The 21,781-nt window shown below is 35.9% G+C and overlaps 2 protein-coding genes across 6 annotated transcripts in view; one reads left to right on the forward strand and one right to left on the reverse strand.

The window, feature by feature from the left end:
* The window catches only part of LOC132705554 (D-beta-hydroxybutyrate dehydrogenase, mitochondrial), a 31,175-nt gene extending 24,641 nt beyond the window's left edge, over window positions 1–6,534 (forward strand). Inside the window, exons 3-6 of the mRNA XM_060676207.1 lie at window positions 913–1,150; window positions 3,577–3,796; window positions 5,820–5,945; window positions 6,119–6,534. Of these exons, the coding sequence (XP_060532190.1) occupies window positions 913–1,150; window positions 3,577–3,796; window positions 5,820–5,945; window positions 6,119–6,305 (771 nt within the window). The 3' untranslated portion in view covers window positions 6,306–6,534. The remainder of the gene's footprint in view (window positions 1–912; window positions 1,151–3,576; window positions 3,797–5,819; window positions 5,946–6,118) is intronic.
* A 137-nt stretch (window positions 6,535–6,671) lies between these two features.
* The window catches only part of LOC132705553 (gephyrin), a 45,949-nt gene continuing 30,839 nt past the window's right edge, over window positions 6,672–21,781 (reverse strand). For all 5 annotated transcript variants that reach the window (XM_060676203.1, XM_060676206.1, XM_060676205.1 and 2 more), the window contains 3 exons: window positions 21,272–21,433; window positions 20,999–21,173; window positions 6,672–7,384 (listed from right to left, as the gene is read on the reverse strand). In XM_060676203.1, the coding sequence (XP_060532186.1) occupies window positions 7,163–7,384; window positions 20,999–21,173; window positions 21,272–21,433 (559 nt within the window). In that variant the 3' untranslated portion in view covers window positions 6,672–7,162. The remainder of the gene's footprint in view (window positions 7,385–20,998; window positions 21,174–21,271; window positions 21,434–21,781) is intronic.

Here is a 21,781-nt window from a genome sequence, read left to right on the forward strand (position 1 = left end):
ACTTCCACAGGCTACCGTAATGCTTTTTGCAAAACTTCTGGATTCCTCCCGCGTCGGTTTTTGCTGAAACTGCTTTCATTCAAGTTCTGAAGAAGCCGACAGGATGATTGGCGAAACGTCAGCAATTTCGACTGAGCAAAAACCGACGCAGGAGGAATCCAGAAGTTTTGTAAAAAGCAAGTAGCCAAATGACTAATTTAATGTACATGATCGTGGTAATCATTGTCAACTTGGCAATTAGTGGAAAGATAATGTTACTTAGTCGTCTTGTGGTAGCAAGACGAAGTTTTATAATAATAAGATTTTGCTCTGCCATAAAAATTGCTAACCAACAACATTTTTGTCAGTATTTTAAGCACGTTAGAACAAAGCAGCTGTTCCGTCCTGTTTGTCGGGGTTTGTTAATTACGGCGAATCATTTGCTCTAAAAAATTGTAATTCAATTTTCAGTTTGGTGCCTATAACCGACACATCCTGTAAATTTTCAACTAAAAGGTATATTCATGGCATAATCGCAAGATTTTTTTCAAGCGGCTAACTTGGCTACCTTATTTAGTTCTGAACTTCGTGAATTCTTAAAAATTTATATATATTCGTGATATGTTAAATGACAATTAATGAAAGTTGGTGGTATTCAATAGTGATTCTTAATGTAATTAGAGGTAATAGAAAGAATTGGTGGAAATGTAGAAGTAATTAAGAAAAAAATATGGTAATTTTAGGGTGTTGGTTGTCATTTAGTTTATACAGACACACTGCTGAATTTGCCCTCTCTGTGGATGAAGCATCAGTTCGTCCCAGCACTACCAAGCTAATCAAACCGAAGGGCCTAGTAAAATTTTTTGGTTGCTCTTTTATTAACTAGGCCTGCTAAGACATACCGAAGGTCAAGAGAATTTGGTACATTTGCAGATTGCGCTGCACCTCGCTAATTTAGGCTTTCGGGTCTTCGCCGGCCTGAAGAGCGGCGCGTCATCGGGATCCGCCGAAGACTCGGTATCGGCCAAAGTTATTCGAGCTTGGCAGAAACATAGGGAGAGTGTCCAAGGTCCAGGCACCATTGTAGCCTTTCCGTTAGATGTTACACGAGAAGATCTTCTACACGAATCGGTGGACATCATCAGGGCCCATTTACCGGCAGGAAAAGATGGTAATTGCAATTCTCACCTGAAATATTGGGTGCCAAATTTGATACCTTAAGTTCTAATGGCCTGTTTCTGTTCCAAGTGTCGTAGATTAGTAGTATTTGTCTTATTTTTCAAAGGGGAATAATAACAAAATAAATCTGATAATTTTTATTCCAGCTATTTTCCCTAATATTATCTTTTATTCTTATTTTCTATGCTTTATGAGCGTCTAGAAGAGCTTAATGTTCAGAAATGATAGTTGTTTATAATTGCTGAAGTTTCCGACTTCACCTTCAAAACATTATATATATACATATATATATATATATATATATATATATATATATATATATATATATATATATATATATATATATATATATATATATATATATTCCCACGTATTGATTCACGGATGGAAAAATGTGATGACACTATATTCCGGGATATCATCCGTTCGCTCGTTGAACTCCGACTGGAATCCTGTATCCGACTGGAATCCTGCAAACCCTGCATCCGACTGGAATCCTGCAGACGTTTCGCCAAAATCTCAATTGGCATCTTCAATGCTCGCGCTCCGCCCAGTGTTCGAAGTGTTTTCGGAGCGCGAGCATTGAAGATGCCAAGTGAGATTTTGGCGAAACGTCTGCCGGATTCCAGTCGGAGTTCAACGAGCGAACGGATGATATCCCGGAATATAGTGTCATCATATATATATATACATATATATATATATATATATATATATATATATATATATATATATATATATATATATATATATATATATATATATATATATATATATATATATATATATATATATATATATATATATATATATATATATATATATATCTATATATATATATATATATATATATATATATATATATATATATATATATATATATATCTATATATATATATATATATATATATATATATATATATATATATATATATATATATATATATATATATATATATATATATATATGATGATGACACTATATTCTGGGAAATCATCCTTTCGCTCGTTGAACTCCGACTGGAAAATCAAAATAATAATAATACACAACAATTTTTCTGTTTATATTTTATTATATATTATACAGTTCTAAAGAAGGCTATAAAATTGGTAGTCCAAAACCCACACTTTTCTTAATACATATAATGAAAATAATAGCAAATTTTTCTTAAGTTGATTCTTTGGAGATTAGCGAGATTTTGATTGTTATTGGGACAGCCTGTACATAATGTGCTTTAAGAATTCTAATGGCGCATTCATGTATCTACCCATTTCGGTTAGTTTTGGTTACAATTTGACATCGATTAAATTATTTTTAAAAGGGCATGCAATGACATTTCTTGATATAATAACAAATTACTAATTCCACGCATAGCCATCGCGCCCATAATTTCTTTATAAATTGGCGATCCGTCAATTGATAAAAAATATCAACATCGTTAATTCTTATCGACTTAACGATCTGCAACAGAGCGTATTTCTTTGTAATTTATATATTGAAAGCAGTGGGTAGACTTTTTTTATGAATCACACACGGGGTGACACATCTTTCTATGACAGAACCCATAGCGAAAACTAATAAAAAATGTCCCGAAATTAGTGGGCCAGACTATAAGTGCAAAATAAGCCGCAGTTTTCTGTGTAAGCATATTTCGAGAAACCCCATTAAAGGCACCTGAAAATTTTGATACTAAAACTATAAATGTCAAATTTTGGTCAGGGGCGTAACTTTTGAGGGGTGCAAGTAACGAACACTGCAATAACTTTTTTGTTTATTGACCTTTAGTCTTTTTTCTTAAATAATCCGAAAAATTGTGTCCTGTTACGAGAAAAGAGTACACTGATTGATATCGTTAGAATGGCGTGTTTTCAAAGCTGGATTTCAAAAATACACACACATAACTGTTATTTTCTAAATTTTCAATTGACGGCTTACTAGCAAAGCAAAAAGCAAAATAACATTAAGGAGTAATTTTAATTCATAATTGCGTATTGGCTAGTTTACCTCTTTTTTTGAGGGCACGTGCCTCCGTTAGAGAATTCATTTTTTCTGAATATGACACAAACTACATAAAAACACACATTATAAAAATCAATTCCCGTTTTCTTCCCAGTTGGCACAGATAATACACACACACACAAATATTTTATGTAAGTAACTCAATTTGTTCGAATTCGGGATGAGCCAACAGATAATAATAGCCCAATATTAATTTAATTTTAATATTTCTATCGCCTGCCTATGATAGGCAAGGCACCTTCATACCATACGTGTAGAACAATTATAAATGAGAGAATCGTCTACGGATCTATTGACATTCTTTGTTAGTCCAAGTGCACTATCAATTTAAAACGTTTCGCTCGTTATTGGGTCAATTTTCCAGCTCAACTAATACGTGCATTGATTTGTAAATCAAGGGATATGGGCTGTAATTTGCACCAACGGGTTGACGTACCGCGGGTCTCTGATGCACCAGGATATCGCGCACTGGGATGCGATCCTTAAAACGAATATCGTAGGTGTGCTCCGCACCGCCAGGACATACCAGAACTTACTAAAAAATACAAATGGGAGGATTATTACCATCGGAACGACGGATAACATGGGCGAAGGTTTGGTCGCCTATGCAGCCAGTAGGTGAGTCGACTTGAAGGTATTTCGCGGTATTCTGTTTCTTTTAGCTACGCAATATGCCGTGACTAATAACAATTCACCACATTCCAGTAAAACGAGCCGTTGCACCTATATTTGTGATAACGTATTGTGCCGCTTTAAATCAAATTTTGACTTTTTTCAAGTGCAATGCGGTGTTGCCAACCTAGTGAATTTAATTTTCCGGTGATCTTTTCCCGAACAGGCTTATAGTGAATTCTATCTAGACTCGAATGGTTCCGATAATGCAGTCAATATCGATTTTCGAGAGATAATTAAAATATATTTAAAACAAGGTAATGAGTAGTCTTTATAATAAGGGATTGTTTTACATTATTTTACCAATTTTCTACCTATATTTTGCTATTTTTTATCTATTTAATTAGTATTAGTATTAGTATTAGTAATATGAATTTTCCAGATACAGATAAATTATTAATTACTATTTTCATTAAATATATTACACTCGGACTTTAAGTAAAAGTCACATTTTCTAAACTATCATATACATAACACACAATAACGAGTTTTACCACAAACCGAAACTCAATTTTACGTCGTACTCGACGCGCGTTTCGCCAACCAAGTTGGCATCTTCAGGAAAAAATTAAAACTAAACTTAATTGAACAAATGCTCTCTGTATATATACACATCGGGAAGTGGGAGGGGGAATTACGCACTGTTCACGCAACCAATCAGCGCGTATAATGGGCTAAATGGGATTGGACCTCGTCCTTGTTCAGTGCCTAATTTCTAAGCTTTCGTAGGCATCTAATTTTCTACTATTATTTACATGTTTAACTAATTTTAAATTACCAATATCTACCTTGTGATTATTGTCGAACATATGTTCGACTACACTTGATTTTTCTAATCTAGCAAATTTTAAATGAGCTAAGTGTTCCTTAAATCTAACATTAATTGATCTTTTGGCTTGCCCTACTTATGTCTTGTCACAATCGTTACAACATATTTCATAAATTCCCGACTTTTCAACGGTATCTAATTTATCCTTGGAATTACCTAAGAGATTTTTTAATTTTGATCCGGACTGAAGACTCTATCAAGTCCACTTGTATATTGGGGAGAGGAAGGAATTGAGACTCTGTTAGATTTAAGGAACATTTAGCTCATTTAAAATTTGGTAGATTATAGAAAATTCAAGTGTAGCCGAACGTATGTTCAACAATAATCATAAGGTAGATAAAAGTAATTTAAAATTAGTTAAACATGTAAATATTAGTAGAAAGCTTAGAAATTGTTAAGAGAGGGAATAAGGCACTGAACAAGGACAGAGGTCCAATCCCATTTGGCCCATTATACGCGCTGATTGGTTGCGTGAACAGTGCGTAATTCCCCCTCCCACTTCCCGATGTGTATATATTTAGACAACATTTGTTCTATTAAGTTTAGTTTTAATCTTCTCCTGAAGATGCCAACTTGGTTGGCGAAACGCGCGTCGGGTACGTAAAATTGAGTTTCGGTTTGTGGTAAAACGCGTTATTGTGTGTTGCCGAAGGTTCCAGTCAAGAGTGTGATATCATATACATATTTTTTCTATTAGGATATGAACTTCCAAAAGTCGCCTTTTCTTCAGTTCAGTTCAATCAATCCAACTTTTTGATACTGTATGGTGTGTATCAAACCAAGTTTCATCTAGGGAATCTAGAATTTTTAATTTTCTAAACTCAATTAGCATTTGTTTTTTTGTCCATTTTACTGTATTTAAATCCTCAAATAAATCTTCTTCTAGGTTTTGTTCTTCTTCTTCTTATCTTGTTCCGGACGGTGAGATTGAGAATTACTATGTATTTTTCTTTTGTTCAATAATTCACTGTTAACAATGTTTTTGTAATAACGCAGGTTTCTTTTAGAGCTTCTTGTTTAATTTAAAACGTTCGCGCATACTTGTCACAATTTGTTTTGGGTCTGAGTGTAATTCGCGATTGCGTTCGGCAACTGATGTGGAGTTTATTTATTTTATATGTTGTTGCAATTTCGTTTCAGATACGCTGTCGAAGGCGCAAGTAACGCACTGAGGCAAGAGTTGGCGCCTTTCGGAATTAAAGTCGTCACTGTAAATCCGATGGGGATTCTTCCCGAATTACTTTTTTGTCAGCCGAAACCCGCTAAGTAAGTGCACATAATATATCATCGCGTGAATAAATAAGAGAGATTCGCTTGACACGTTTTCAAGAAAAAAGATAAATGATACACCAGTAAAAGCCTAATAATAAAAGGCCCAAACTAACGGGATTCTCTTCGCTAATAATACCATTTTTACCATTGAGTCTTTTAATTTTTAGAAGGGCGGATTCGGATGACGTGTCTGTGGACATAAATGGATCGATGGACTATCAACCGATAGTTTTGTCCGAACGAGCCTTGGAAATATTAGATGTGGCGCTGACTACGAAGGACCCGAGAAACAATTATACTCTGGAATATAAGTACAGATGGTCTAAACCTCTGAACCTTTGGAAAATTGTATAAAACCGTCGTCAGTCATCTCGTTTTTTCGATCAAACTATCTTAAATTTTCGGTTTCAATGTATCTCTAAATCACCTGCATATTAAACATTTGTTTTATTGCACGAAAATTTAAATTATACTTGTATTCGAAAAGAATCCGTTCCACATAATCCCTACTATTTGGGACGCGTATAGCCAGTTCTTACATTGTATGTTCTGTACCTGTTAACATTAAAAAAGTGTTATTTTATAGCTTCTCAATTTGTTTAAAATTCTTCAAACTTTTATAAAGTTTTCATACGCGGTGACGATTATCCCAAGTCCAGCAACGGTTGTAAAATTGCCCGTATTGAGAAAGTGACACGTGTAACCAGTATCCGAATCCATTTTCGACTTCGAATGCTAATCCTATTTAGTTCGAGCCGGTTTAACGGTTCGTGCATTTTTAATCTGGCAGAATCTTGGTGAACTGCCCTGAAAATAGCCGAGAGAGAACAGAAAATAGACAGGTGATGACCCGACTTTGGCTATAACACTTTAATTGCTCAACAACGTTAAAGGGCGAAAGTAAATTAGTTTGATCGATAAATGCTGTAAAAAATATCACACTATAATAGCAAAAGAAATTAAGACAAAGAGGGATGTTAGTTGCAGAAAATTTAAAGTTAACGTTGGTAACTAACCAGTTGGTTCGTACATAAATTTGGCTTGCAAAAAAAAATTAGCATCATTGGGTCCAGCTACTTCGTACACAATTCGGAGGTTGCTATGTTCCTGTTTGTCAATAAACAACTGCTAGAAGATAAAACCACTTTATATTAATGAAGAGAACAAATTGACAATCAAAGCAAATGAATGAAGCGATTTATTCGACCGATTCATGTATGCAACTGACCAAACAGGTGAACAGCCCGAACAGATCCCGCTTCCCATGTAGTTTTTCCTGGTACCAATAACAGTCCGTTAGCATCCACCATGCTATTAAGGCGACTGCTTATTTGATTGCCGGTCGAAACGGCGCGAAATTCCAGGGACGTATTTTGAAATATATTTACCCGTACATACTCAGGTCTGATATCATTATTAACAATCCGGTTTTCCTGAAACAAAAAATCATATAAAAAATAGTGTTCGTGGTTTCGATGATACCCAACGCTTTGAGCAGAATTTACAAAGATAGGTTTTGCAGAGTGTTCGGAAACTAAATTGATAAACCAACTGAGAAAAATCTAGCGATACCTTCATGTCCATTGAACTTACTTACTCAACATGATACGGCTCTTTGTTATTTTTTTTTCTGAAAATATATAAATTTCAATTGAAGCTACTAGCCAATTTATTGCACCGAGGTTTTATTGTTCTGTTTATATCTCCGGTCGAGACAGATAATGGTTTCTGAATGCGAGGCAAGAGGATTTTTGACAAAATCGAATGCATGCAAACCATTTCTTCCGATAACAAAATAATATGTAAACTTACGGCATCCGGACATTTCGGACCGGCAGGGCAACGCTAGAAAGTTTTAATCATGGTAGCCACAAAACTATAAGGGGTCTTATATTAATTGGCTTGTTAATAAAGTAGGCTACAGCAAATCCGCAGGGTTTTCGGTGCCATAAATATAGGGCAGACGGTCAGGTCAGATTGTATTAAGGATTACTGTAGTAGCGACAAAAGGTATCCACGTACACACAGAGACCGGAGTCAGTCCACAAATTGATTTGGGTCAACGGTAGGGTTAAAATATACCCAAAACCGTTTTCAAGAAGGGAAACGGCACAAAGCGGTCAATTATTAAATAAAATTCTATAAATATATAAATAAAATAAAAGACTGCGAAAAGGGGGCGCTACAGGAAATATTTATGTTTAAGTATGTGGACAATATCACAGGTTTTTACATCAACATTTGCAGGGAGATGGCCAAACGAATGAGGGCTAAAAAATTGAACATTATAGTTGAGATGTATGGATGAAAATAACCAGAGTTTCAGTTCAGTGTTGTAAGCAGGAATAGTGTGGTATGCCAAGTCTGCAACAAGGTTTCAGTTGGAGATTTAAAGATTGCATCAATACTGATGGGACCTCCGAGCAATTGCAACAGCAAGGAAATTAATATGTTGATGGCTACCACAGCGGATCTTAAAGCAGAGCAATTCGGTAAAAACAGCAGCTACAAATATGAAAATTTTGAATATACGGTTACAATATAATATTCTTCTTTCTCTTTTTCAATGGTTCCTACATAACATAACAAGCTTTATTTGGAGGACAATGTCCTAGGGCTGCCTACGGACAGCACAACACCTAAGTATTGCTTCGTTAACCACTACAGGACTCAAATCCCAGCCAGAGTAGACTGGGAAAACGGGCCACCAATCAAGGCAGAAATAACCTGGTATGCTGATGGCTCAAAAACTCAAGAAGGAGTAGGAACCGGAATATACGAACCCAGGACGAAAAGGAAAATCTCTATTCCAATGGGTAAGCTAGCAACAGTATTCCAAGCAGAGATCACTGCACTAGAACACTGTGCGAAGCGAGGAAGATCCGTAACAAATCAATTGCGATTTACACCGATACTCAAGCGGCTATAAAGGCCCTGCAATCTAATAAAATAACATCCAAGTTAGTTCTGGACTGCCATAAGGCATTAAACGAGATAGCAAGCCAGAACAAAGTTACTCTATCATGGGTACCGGGGCACGGAGGGCATAAAGGTAGTGAAGGCGCAGACGACGCAGCCCGCGTCCAGGACCAGAACCCTTTTGTGGGGTGGCCAAACCCGTTGCAAAAGCAACCATCAGGGATTGGATGGACCGAGAATCCCGACGATGGTGGAGGGACATGCCGAGACAAAGACAGGCCAAAGAATTCCTAAAGGGCCCATCGGTCAATTTTACAGCGGATCTACTAAGCTACAATAGGAAAGCCGAAAGGATAATGGTAGGTCTGCTGACGGGCCACTGCAGGCTTAAGAGACATCTAAGCCTGATGGAAGTGGAAGAAAACACAGAATGTAGATTTTGTCAGGAAGAGGAGGAAACAGCCGCACACGTACTGTACCACTGCGAATGTAATGAGTGCGTTTCCATCTGCTGGGCGATACCAAACCAGAGGCAGAGAGCTACACGAGGGAGCCATTATCGAAGTTGTGGAGAGTGGTTAGAGAGACGAACATGGATAAAGCTCTACAGCTATGAAAAGAGTCACAATAGATCCTCTGGGTCGCAGTGACGGACAGGCTGACTGCTAGCTCTCCCAACTGTTAATCTTAATCTTAATCTTAATGGTTCCTGATGATCCTTTTGCAATACATTATCAAAATACGAAAGGACTTCGAACGAAATTAACTGAGTTCTGTTTAGATGTGCCCGCATCTGAATTTGATCTTGTCTGTATCACTGAATCCTGGTTAATTAATTATACAGAAATTTTCCCAAACAATTATGGTGTTTTTCGTCAGAATAAGGACTTAACAATTAGTGGGAGAAAAGATGGTGGTGTTCGTAATGTGTTTATCGCTGAAAAGGTGTAATGATGCCAATATAATTGAATATTATTGTTCTCCCCGATTTTGGAGGGCGGTAAGCAACTCTTTGTGCTATGTATATACCTCAGCACGCCTCAATAAATAATTATGTTGTTTTTCCATCAAAATTGGAAACAATCTGCCATAAACATAGGGATAGCAAATTTCTATTGACTGAAGATTTTAATTTTACCTACTTAAATGTTACTACGATATTTCTGTTTTTGCGCCATCTGGTGCCACGGAGCCCCATACTTCCCTCTTTCGCGATCGCTCTTTCTTGCTAGATCTTAAGCAGTTTAACAACATCTAGATTCACAACAATAGGATTTTCCATTTAATTATTTTACATAACATATTTGCTAATGTCAACAGAAGCCACAGTCCATTTGTACAGGAAGACATCCACCATTCCGCTCTTAGAGAACTATGTATTTTAAAATGTAACGGGTGGTTAAATTGTAAGGGCCGATGTTGAATGTGAACCACACCTAAACGCCAAGTTTTTTTCCGAATTTTATTTGACATTTCTCTATTTCAGACTTACTCAATTTGAACCATGGAGAGATACACAATCCAACAACGTGTTAAAGTTATCCAGACTTATTATGAAAATGGGCGTTCAAATCAAAATGCATATCGTGCACTTCGTGATTTTTTTGGTCAATTTGATCGTCCAAATGTGCGTACAATCGCAAAAATCGTGAAAAAATTCGAGCAAACCGGGTCTGTAGAAGATGTGAGAACACCAGTGCATGCTCGTACAGCTCGTACTGCAGAAAATATTGCTGCTGTTCGCGATAGTGTGCCTGAAGAGCCGTTCACCTCAACTCGTCGTCGTGCCCAACAATTGCACCTCTCACGCTCGTCGTTGATAAACATTATGCATAAAGACTTGCATTTACACGCTTACAAGGTGCAATTGGCTCAAGAACTAAAGCCTCTTGACCATTCCAAACGTCGTGAATGGGCAGCATGGTGGCAAGAAATGGCAACAGTGGATGATCAATTTTCGAAGAAAATCATCTTCAGTGATGAGGCACATTTTCACCTCAGTGGATTCGTCAATAAACAGAATTGCCGCATTTGGGCGAATGAGAATCCAAGAGTGATTGTCGAAAAACCAATGCACCCCCAAAGAGACTGTTTGGTGCGGTTTATGGGCTGGCGGCATCATCGGGCCGTATTTTTTCCAAAATGAGGCCGGTCAGGCAGTTACTGTGAATGGTGTTCGCTATCGTGAGATGATAACGAACTTTTTATGGCCCGAATTGGAAGATATGGATGTGGACGATATGTGGTTTCAGCAGGACGGTGCCACTTGCCACACAGCTAACGAAACAATGGCTCTTTTGCGCAACAAATTCAATGGTCGTGTTATCTCACATAATGGCGATGTCAATTGGCCGCCAAGATCATGTGATTTGACACCGTTGGACTTTTTTCTTTGGGGTTATTTGAAAGAAAAGGTGTACGTCTATAAGCCAGCAACAATTCAAGAGCTAAAGGATGAGATAATTCGGCACATTAACGGAATAGAACCTCCATTATGCCTCAGGGTCATCGAAAATTTGGAGGTGTGCCGCCGTGGTCGCGGCGCCCATTTTTTATTCCATACATAATTGAGTAATACCAATATATCATAATAAAATAAAATTACAATAATATCCTAAATAGTTTGTGTTTTATTCAAAATCAACATCGGCCCTTGAAATTTAACCACCCGTTACAACAAAACTTTTATGCAAAAGTTATATTAAAAAGCAATTTTCCATAGCTAACTATGTCCTAACATCCGAAAAAATTAGGAACTTGGCGTAGAACGATATTCTAAATTTTGATTTAGTTGAGCAGGATGTGTCTGCCTTTTATAATTACATCTCGGACATTATCCAGGACCACATACCTACTAAAATCTATTCTCTCTATTAGAAAAAGATTTTAAAACTAATAAAGGAAACGACTATAAGGATTATTTACTAAAAACTTCGAATACCTTCGCAGTTTTATTTATTAACTTTGGTAATGCCTCTCCATATTATTTTTAATGAATGTTTAGTACAGAGCACATTTCCAAAACGTTGGCAAGTTCCGCCACAGAAGTCGCTGATTGTAAGCCTATCTCGCTCCTATGTCTTTTTGCCAAAGTTTTTGAAGCCGTTATTTATACCCAATTTTTTTTCATGATCGAGAATAACATAAACATGAATCAAGATGGAGTTCACGTTCTGTACGTAAAAACCTAATCCCTTTTATCCATAACCTTTCTATGCAGAATGGCTTTGAGATCTGTGCCATGTAGAATAGGTAAGCCCTCACAACAAGGTTGGAAATATCGGTCCGAAAGGCAACTTACTGCGTTCGTTGCAAAGGTACCTAACCGACAAAACTCAGTTTATGGTTGCGCAAGGTGAAAAATCGAATATAACGTCTGGAGTCCCTCATATTTGATATTGGAAGCTGTTTTCAACATTCAGTCACAGCCCTCATTCGCAGATGACTTAAAAGTAAGAATGATCGCAGAATCATCTGGTTTACTATGTACTGTAAAAATCACAGAACTTTTTTTAAATTTCGATAAATTCCAAATAATACAGTTTACAAGGGAAAAAGAACCTATTAATATTGACTTAAAATTAGATCATCTAAAAACCTAAGAGAGTTGCTCAAGTTAAAGAATTTGGCAAATATTGTAAAGGAGAGTTTGAGAAATCTGTTTTTTTTGTATTACGTAACACCCGCAAATCAGTCATTCTTTGCTTTACAATAGCGTCATCAAGTCCATCTGTTTGGAATACGATGTATCGCAACTGACAATCGGATACAGAATTCCCAAAAAAAGGTTCTTAGAAACCTTAATTTTTGATATAATCGAAACAGACACTACTTTTCGTATGGAAATAACAGTGTTATAAAGTCGCTTGGAACACGCAGAAATTGCTCTTTGTTGTAAAATTGTCAACAATTTTATTGTCACCTTCTTGTACAAGTTTCTTATCTCTTAATGCTAGTCCTTATCGAGTGCGCACTGAGCTAACTTTTTAACGGTGTTCTTCCGAACAACGAAGACACGGACTAACTTAATTACTATCTATTAGCTTGGGAAATATCTAGTTAAGTATTCCCGACCAGGTGTAATCTTACGTTTCGGTTTATAAATAAATAAATACTACTTTTGAATTAACACAAATTACAAAAATAAAAATGGTTCCAACTCTTACGGCACTACCTATTAGCAGACAGTAAGAGCTGACGGAAAGATTTTGGTAAATTAAAGTGTCCGACAACTTTATAGCGTCGATATAATTAATTCTTACGTAAAAACGATTATTGGGGATTTCGCTGTGCCACACAGCAGTCAGCCGCTCTTCCGATTACTCACAAAATAAATCACATTCTCTTTAACATTAGTGTGGCGAAGATTGATAGTGGTCTTTAAGTGATTTTTATATTCTTTATATAAAAGTTGAGCAAAAAACGAGAAAGATGAAAGTTTATTTTTCTACTCCCTGCTCTAAAATATGATCAGGCGTGCTCAAACTATCACATTTTGGAGTTTGATAGCTCTCGTTTATTAAACACCTCGTGCTTAAACAGAGTCGTGACAAAAAGTTAAATCTTTTACAACCGGAAATGATATAAGTAGATATGTATAGTGTATCCCTTCAAGGCAACTGCAGAAGTTTTTGAGTAATCATTTGTTTTTCAGATTGGGAATTTGAATTTAAATGTATATAAATGCGTATTAGTCAGGTCATTTATTAAAGCTAGAACTAAAATTTTCAAGTACAGATCAGGCCGCGGTTATTTTTTGTTTTCCATGCGCGTACTCGTCCAACAAAAGGGTTTATAGAATTTTTTACCGTCATAACAATAAATTGTTTCAACCATTTATAAAAGCCGTTGGCGGGCTCTAAAGATTAAAAATCACGAAACTGGAAATAAGTTTCAAGATATGGCGATAAATTCTCCCTCTTGTTGTGAAAATCCTGCATAGTCCTTTGTGTTGCGTATTTTCTGCTATACACACAATCTGGAGTAAGGAACTATTTTAAAAAGTAGGGTCAAACAGTCGACTTCTTTTAATTATCTTAAATTGTTAAATTTTAAAATAGTGGAAAAAAAGTCCATATACCGGATGACTTAATCTCTGGACATACATCAATAAACGTGTCGATAGATAAACCTCATTCGACACGTTCAACTTCGACTCGACCTCACTTGGAATTTGTGGACTAGCAAACTGGCTTGCAATGTATTTTTTTTTAACTTCCCGTTTTTCAATGTCCAACGAGACCGCATTTTTTTATATTCCACATGAAAGAGAATTTGTACTGCAGTCCATTTCATTTCATAAACTCACGTTTAAATATATCTTGTCGATCGACACCGTTCGACATAGTGTGGACGCTTTGTGTAGTCACTTTCATTTTTTTCCCAAATATACAATTTTTCTGTCATATAGTAAGGCAGAAAATGTTTTTATTTACCAGTTTTATATTAAAAAAAAAATGTACAGCGAGTTATATGTCCCAAACTGCAAACGAAGCCCAAAGCATCGCTGACACCGCATTAAATAATGTTGTAAAATACGCTCTTAATTATACCAACCTTGTATTGTAACGGCCAGTTCGAATAAAACTTTATTTCGCTTTCTGTGTAATAAATGTTTTTAAAAACGCTCTCCCGAATTTACATTTAAGTGGCGCAGTCAGCGGGATTTTCTAAGTGCAGTAGTGTTGGACAATTAACCAGAATCTTCTGGGAAATTCTGCGAAATCGCCAATCGAGGAAAGTTCGAAACTTTTGGACACCCGCTACGTCCATTTTCAAATCCTTCAGCACGCAGAACCAGCAGCAAGGGAAGCAGAACGACGGAACAATTTAATTCAATTTTAAAGTTAGGGAACAAAACACAAAAAAGAGTCAAAACAATGACCCAACAAGGAAGCTCAGGTAGTATGAGTAGTGCGGAACCTAGATTTAATTGGAATCTTTTTAAATCTAAAGTAGATAACATAAAACCTTATGACGGAAATAGCGACAGGCTAAACAAATTTATTGCTAAGTGCGAAAAGATTAATAAATTCCTACGTTAGTATAGGAGATGCGGAACTAAATAGCCATATCTTCGATTGTATCATAGACAAACTAGTAGGGAAAGCAGAGTTAATGGTAGGAAACCGATCAGAATTGACAGATTGGTTAAGCATAAAAAAATAAAATTCAATGCTTCGGAGATAGGAGAAATTTAGATTGTCTAATTCAGGAATTAACTAGAACAAGACCGCTCAAAAACAAACATTTAGTTGATTTCGGTGGTAGGCTACAACTTTTAAAGAGTAGTGTAATACAGCGCATTAGTAATTCAGAAGACTTAGATCAAAATGAAAAACTATTCCATGTAAATTATTACAACAAAATCGCGCTCAATACATTCATAGCTGCACGCACCGGGACGCTCAAAAACAACATGCATTTGAAACAACCAGATCCTTTAGAGGAAGCCATTGCTTATGTTTCTGAATTTGAAAATTTTTGAAAACCTCTACGGGAATCTAAGCAACACAACGAAACAATTCGAAATGCCCAATTTTCAACATTTTCAACCATTTCAACAAATCCAAAATCAATCAATTTTTATACCCCAATACCCTTATATGGCACAAGCGGAGAAGAAGAGACAATTCACCGCAGAATATGTCCCGTCATCGAAGAAATCCACTTTTGTAAAGAAGAAACTTACCCCCGACATGTATGCGTGGAGAACTTATTTGACGACATCGGAATGGAAAACTGCCCAATTACGAAAATGAACCTGTCAGAGGCAATTATAGAACAAATCACTCCAAATTTAGTTCTTATTTTGCCACAGAAGCCTGAAAAATTACTAATTAAGTGTAACACGGATCGATATATGCAAATCGAAGTACCAGTACTGATTAAGATACCAGTAAACTGTCAAATAAAAATTAATGAAGAAAAATTCTTCAACGATGTGAAAATCCAGTTCGGAAAACCGATATTTTTACCAAAAAATCCAATTGACAGAAATGAAAGTCCTGGATACCCCCAGTCTTTCAAAAATAAATATCGATGAAATATACCAGCTGAGAGACTTAGCAGAAAAAATAACTCCCATGGAACCAGTGGAAAAAGAAACGAATACGTTCCAAATAATTGTTATTGTTTTTGGAATAATCATGGTTCTAATTTTACTTTTCATCATTAAGAAGCTCTTATTCGGAAAGGTACGAGAATTGAAGAAAATCGCATCCAAAGAGGAAACCTTCCAGGGAGATAATCTTGAAGTTTTTTCGAAGTTAAGGAAGGAGGAGTTATATGTCCCAAACTGCAGACGAAGCCCAAAGCTAAGCGAAGATAACGCATCGCTGACACCGCATTAAATAATGTTGTAAAATACGCTCTTAACTATTCCAACCTTTGTAACGGCCAGTTCGAATAAAACTTTATTTCGCTTTCTGTGTAACAAATGTTTTTAAAAACGCTCTCCCGAATTTTGGACATTTAAGTGGGTGTAACTTTTTTGCTTTTAGAGATATCAAGGTAAACAAAAAAACGAAATGTGGGGTTAGTAGCCTAGGGTTTTTTTTCCAAGTGACGCATAACTGTCGCGAAGTGGAACTTCGGCGAAGGCTTTCAGAGGCAATCGATCAGTTAAGAAATAATCCGGAAACGTTACTAAAGGCAAGACATCATACAGTTAGAGTGTATGAGAAATGTGTTCTGGAAAATGGTGGTCACATACAGCAGTATTTAGAATAGTTAAATAATTTTTTACTTTAGTGTCTCTTGTCGTTTTTAGTGTTTTTATTCTACTTTAATTTGTAAATAATTATTGTTGTTGTCGATTTGACAAAAACGAATGGCCTGAATTATTAAGTGTAATCAGAATAAGATATTATATTAAACACATATATAATATACAGGGTGTTCCATTAGAAAATATATATGATGTCGGCTGATATGTCAGCAAATTGATAGTGTTTTGTTTTATACGTCGCTTGAAAAATAAACCAGGCTACTAACCTTACATTTCGTAAATTGAACGCAAGTCGCACACGTCAACGCGACGACACAAATTTCGCTCCGTAAGGACATGGGGCACCCACACATCGAGCTTCGAGGTTAAGCCCATGCCTTTCAAATGGCCATAAACAGTCGAATTCGACAAATTTAATCTCTCACCGATCTCTCGTGTGGTTATTCGCCGATTTGCATCAGCTAATGCCTTTATCGCATCTTTGTCAGCTTCGACCGGCCTTCCAGACCGTGGTGCATCTTCGACATCAAAATTGCCGGATCGAAATTTTGCAAACCAGTTCTGGCACTGGCGTACTGTTAACACGCCTTCTCCATACACATCTGTCAATTTTTTTCTCGCTTGGATAGCATTTTTACCTTTTCTGAAGTAAAAAAGTAAAATATGACGAAAATGCTGCTTATTGCTCTCCATATTTAAAAGGGCACCAACCAAAAACTACTGCGTAGAATTAATAGAACTTTTTCACACACAAGCCTTGCAATATCAGCTCTCAAGACATATAATGATTATGCGGCTTAAGTGTGAAGTTGGTTTCGAAAAAACGTAATTAAGTCCTCTGACGGGAAAAAACGAAATGACTTTCCGAACAACCTTATATTTCAGAATGCTACAGGTGCTGCGGAGAAAGAATCTGCAAATTTAACACGTAGATACAAAACGACGAACCAGATTTCCATACAAAATGTATTTATAAAACCTTACGATGCAGGGCAAACTTCGAGGCTTTAAGCAAACGAAATACGATCACAAAATAAATATCTAAATCGCATTGACAAAGTATCTACTTAGGGGCGCTTGATAAGTCGAATCGTAATCATATAAAGACGGAAGCAGTGCTGGACCATAAGAAAATGTATTCTTTTGGATACAAAATGAGCTGACATATCTTATCAAACCTAAAAATGAAGTCCAAAATTTAAATTGTTTTTCTATGGTCAACCGGTAGAGAAAGTGCTTAGAAAAATGTTATAATATATTAGTTTGGTCTTCATTTTCGTTTTGCCTAAAAAACGGTCTTTATTAAAAGTTTCGGTCTCTCTCTAACTCACTTAGCATCGTTCTTAAACGTCCACTTAACCCAAACCCTGTAATAAGGGTGGATAATGGAGAATTATTATTGTCTCTAGGACATGTAGGAGACCGGTTGACGTATGAATAATTTAAAGCAGAACGTTTTACACATTAGGGATTCAGTTAGTATGGTAGAAAGGCAGCTTTATTTTTCTCCATATATACAGAGTGTTTATTAACTTCTTTTGTACCGCCGGACGTTAAAATTTTAAGGAGAAGTAGCTTCTAATTATTAATCAGCATTTTTGAAAAAGATTTTTGAAATTTTACTAAATGTTAAACCAGACTAATATTTCTAAAAATTAAACTAACCAAAAGTATTGTTGGAGCTTATCTGGTACATTAGAAATTTCATTGCGATTTTTTGATGAAATTCGTTTTTAATTGCCTGGATAGTTATAGCAAAATATTACATAAAAATTATCAGAGCATAAATATCAACAAATAAATACATAATGTTAACTGCTAAATCGATTGTATCGCAAACAATAGCTTATCACGGTTAGTTTGGTTAGCTTTATAATAGATGTATTTATATAAGGAGCGCTGACGCTTACTTTAGTTAAATTTCCTCCATCAGTTTTAGTCATTCTATTCCTGTAACTATTTTAATATATGCAATCCTATCACCAGTCTTTCATACGAGGTGCGTTCAAAACGTAAGGTGACTTTTAAGTTTTATCAAAAAGTATTTATTTAATCATCAAAATTAATATTGTCTGCTTCCCATATAGAATCCAGTGATTTTTTCTTTATCTCCTCAATCGTCCCAAACCATCCATAATTGGGAACAGATAAATGTCACAGGGGGTAATATCCGGTGAATATGGTGGCTGAGGCATGACTGTGGTTTTGTTTTTGGCCAAAAAGTTGCACACAAGCAATGATGAGTGAGCAGGTGCATTATCGTGATGCAAAATCCATGAATTGTTTTTCCACACTTCCGGTAGTTTTCTTCGTATTGCTTGCCACACACGCCACATAACTTTAAGATTATACTTTTTATAGACCGTACGACCTTGTGCTAAGAACTCTTGATTTACTACGCCACAATAATCAAGTAAAACCTTGACATTTGATAGAACTTGACGTGCTTTGTTCGGTTTTGGCGATTCTGGGTTCTTCCATTTTCGTCATAACCATACACCCATGATTCGTCATCAGTTATGACCTTTTCCTTCGACGGTCCTTTTGCTCAAAATTAAGCAGTTTCGGAACAATTTTTGCTGCTATACGCTTCATGGAAAAAACTTTGGAAAAAATTGCGCGGCACGAGCCAATGGAGATGCTGACGCCTCGAGCCACTTTGTTTCACCATTTGTTTCACTTTTTCAACGCTTTCATCGGATATTGATGTGCTGGAGCGTCCACAGTGGTTTTCGTCATCGGCGTCTTCTTGGCCATCTTGGAACAGCTTGTATGCCTTATAAACATTTTTGTTTGCTCAAAGTAAATTTACCATATACCGTTGTCAACATTTCAAGCGTTTCGCAGCACTGTATTCTATTCTTCATACAAAGTTTTATGCAAATTCTTTGTTGCATTTTTTTTACAGCAGAAAATCGCCTAGCCCACAAGACACGTCTAGCGCTTCTGATTCACAAAACAAAATACAAGTACAAACTTGCTGAAACTGTGAACAATGTACATGTGTACCAACATAACAAAAAAAATATCTAAGATCGAATATACGTAGCCCGCCCAATTACAAAAGTCGCCTTACTTTTAGAGCACACCTCGTACACTTGATCGACCCTCTTAATAAAATATAAATTACGGAAATGAAATTACTTAAATAAGTATTCTGAAACATAGATTGATTATTACGGCTTTGGTAACTGGGACCGTCCAAATAATTCAGACAGTTATCTCTCGATATAATTTATTACTAGGCTTTTAGGGTTTGCCATAATCAATATAATAATATATTTTAATTTTAGCGCTGGAGTTTAATGACCTGCGAGAGAAGACAACAGCGTTCGACGCCGTCGGTACCATTTCATTCTGTAGAAAGTATTTTTATGATTAAACACTTTTTAAATAATGATTTTTAAAAAAAGGCCGTCGGTAAATTGACAGTAATAGTATAACTGACATTTCAGGATTAACCGACATATTATAGTCGAAATTGTTGTTAATTTCAAAAAAAGAAATAAAAGAGACTAGACATGACCTCCTTTTTTGCTCTCCCTTATGGCAAGCATAGTTAATAACTGTTGTAAATTTAACATTTTTCAAAATATCTCGCTTATATGTAAGTATAGAAAGACGCAGTTTTCGCCATGAAATTAAATTAAATTTCAGTATTTTCTTTTATGAGACATTGAAAAAAAAGTTTATTTCAAACTATGCAATATTTAACACTCAGCGTTAAAATATTTACTGCTCTTTAAACAATGGGTTTGTCTTCAGGATGCAATTATCTCCTACTCCAATTTTATCAAAATCTGTTGAGCGGTTAGGAGCGAAAAGCCTGCAATTGCTCTTCGAGCAATGCCAGTGCACCGGTATTTTATTCGTTATAATGTCTAGTCTGGATTCTGTCTTGAATTGAATACAGGCAACGGAAACGTGACCGTATTTTCTAGCCTTTTCGCATTCATATTAATATAAAAGATCCATAGAACCACACCGCAATGGACAAAACGTGAAGGAACTACTTCGTCGACTTCACATTATATTGTGTTTATTCCTGTTAAATTAATTATGACCATCAAATTAATACACGTAAACAAATTGGTTACTAACAAACATATTTTTTTATAGTTTTTTATTCGAATTTTTAAGATAATCAATCTTAAGTCTTCACATTAAATCCTTTACTTATGTATGTATATTTATATTATCGTAGTATCTAGAAGGAACAAGGTTCCACAAAACTAACCAAAACTAATTTTTTTTACCAGGTGTTAAAACATTTTTGTTAAAAAAAAATTATTATTTTAAATTAAGATTAAGTAGGATTTAGTAGAAGTTTTGCTTAAAATTTTGAAATACGCGAAGAACTATACAGTTTTAATATTGCTTGAACTATGTAGGCACTCACCAATTTTACGGGAAGTAGGGGCCAAAATTTAAAGGACGCGTCCAGTTCAATGCGTTTCAAAGCTGGAATAACAAACAGCAAGCTCGTAACGCAACAGGACACCGGATTGCCTGGAAGTCCAAATACATATTTCTTCTTTCCTTGGTGGGTCAGGGTGGCGAAAACAGTCGGTTTACTGAAATATAGAAGGCGTTATCCATTATTATATCAAACGTTGGGAAATTTTGGTCGGCGAATTAATTAAATATTACTTTAAAAGTATAACTAATTCACCCAGGTTTCATGTTTACGCGGGCAAACTCGATGGTGGCGTGGAAATCTTCAATCAGGACTTGTTTGAGCAAATCGTATTCACCCATTGACACTCCACCAGTTGATATGATGATATCGTTCTGGATCAGCGCCGCTTCTACAGTTGCCTTCACAGCGTTCGGGCTAGAAATAGCATTTATTATTAAGAAGTTTTAAGCAGCACGAAGGTGCATCCACCGATTCGACAATAAGCTCTAATTTGTTAACCAATTAAGCCAATTGCCACATATCCAGAGCATAAAAATGATTTTCACAAGTTGCACGTGCTCAATCAATGAATGGTAATGTTTAGTAAGATTCCTGCAAGCGATGATGCTCATTTTCTTTTTTTGGAATAACGTTATTTGCCAGTATTTTCAGCCACTGGTTTCACATCCAAAACGTGATAAGCACTATCTTTATATTTGAGGATGTTATATCTCTATGTTGTTTTATTCGCCCGATGTTTTATCATAATCATGTGTATATTAT

Source organism: Cylas formicarius, unplaced genomic scaffold (assembly GCF_029955315.1).
Source record: "Cylas formicarius isolate icCylForm1 unplaced genomic scaffold, icCylForm1.1 PGA_scaffold_7__23_contigs__length_41026272, whole genome shotgun sequence".
NCBI classification, from domain to species: domain Eukaryota; kingdom Metazoa; phylum Arthropoda; class Insecta; order Coleoptera; family Brentidae; genus Cylas; species Cylas formicarius.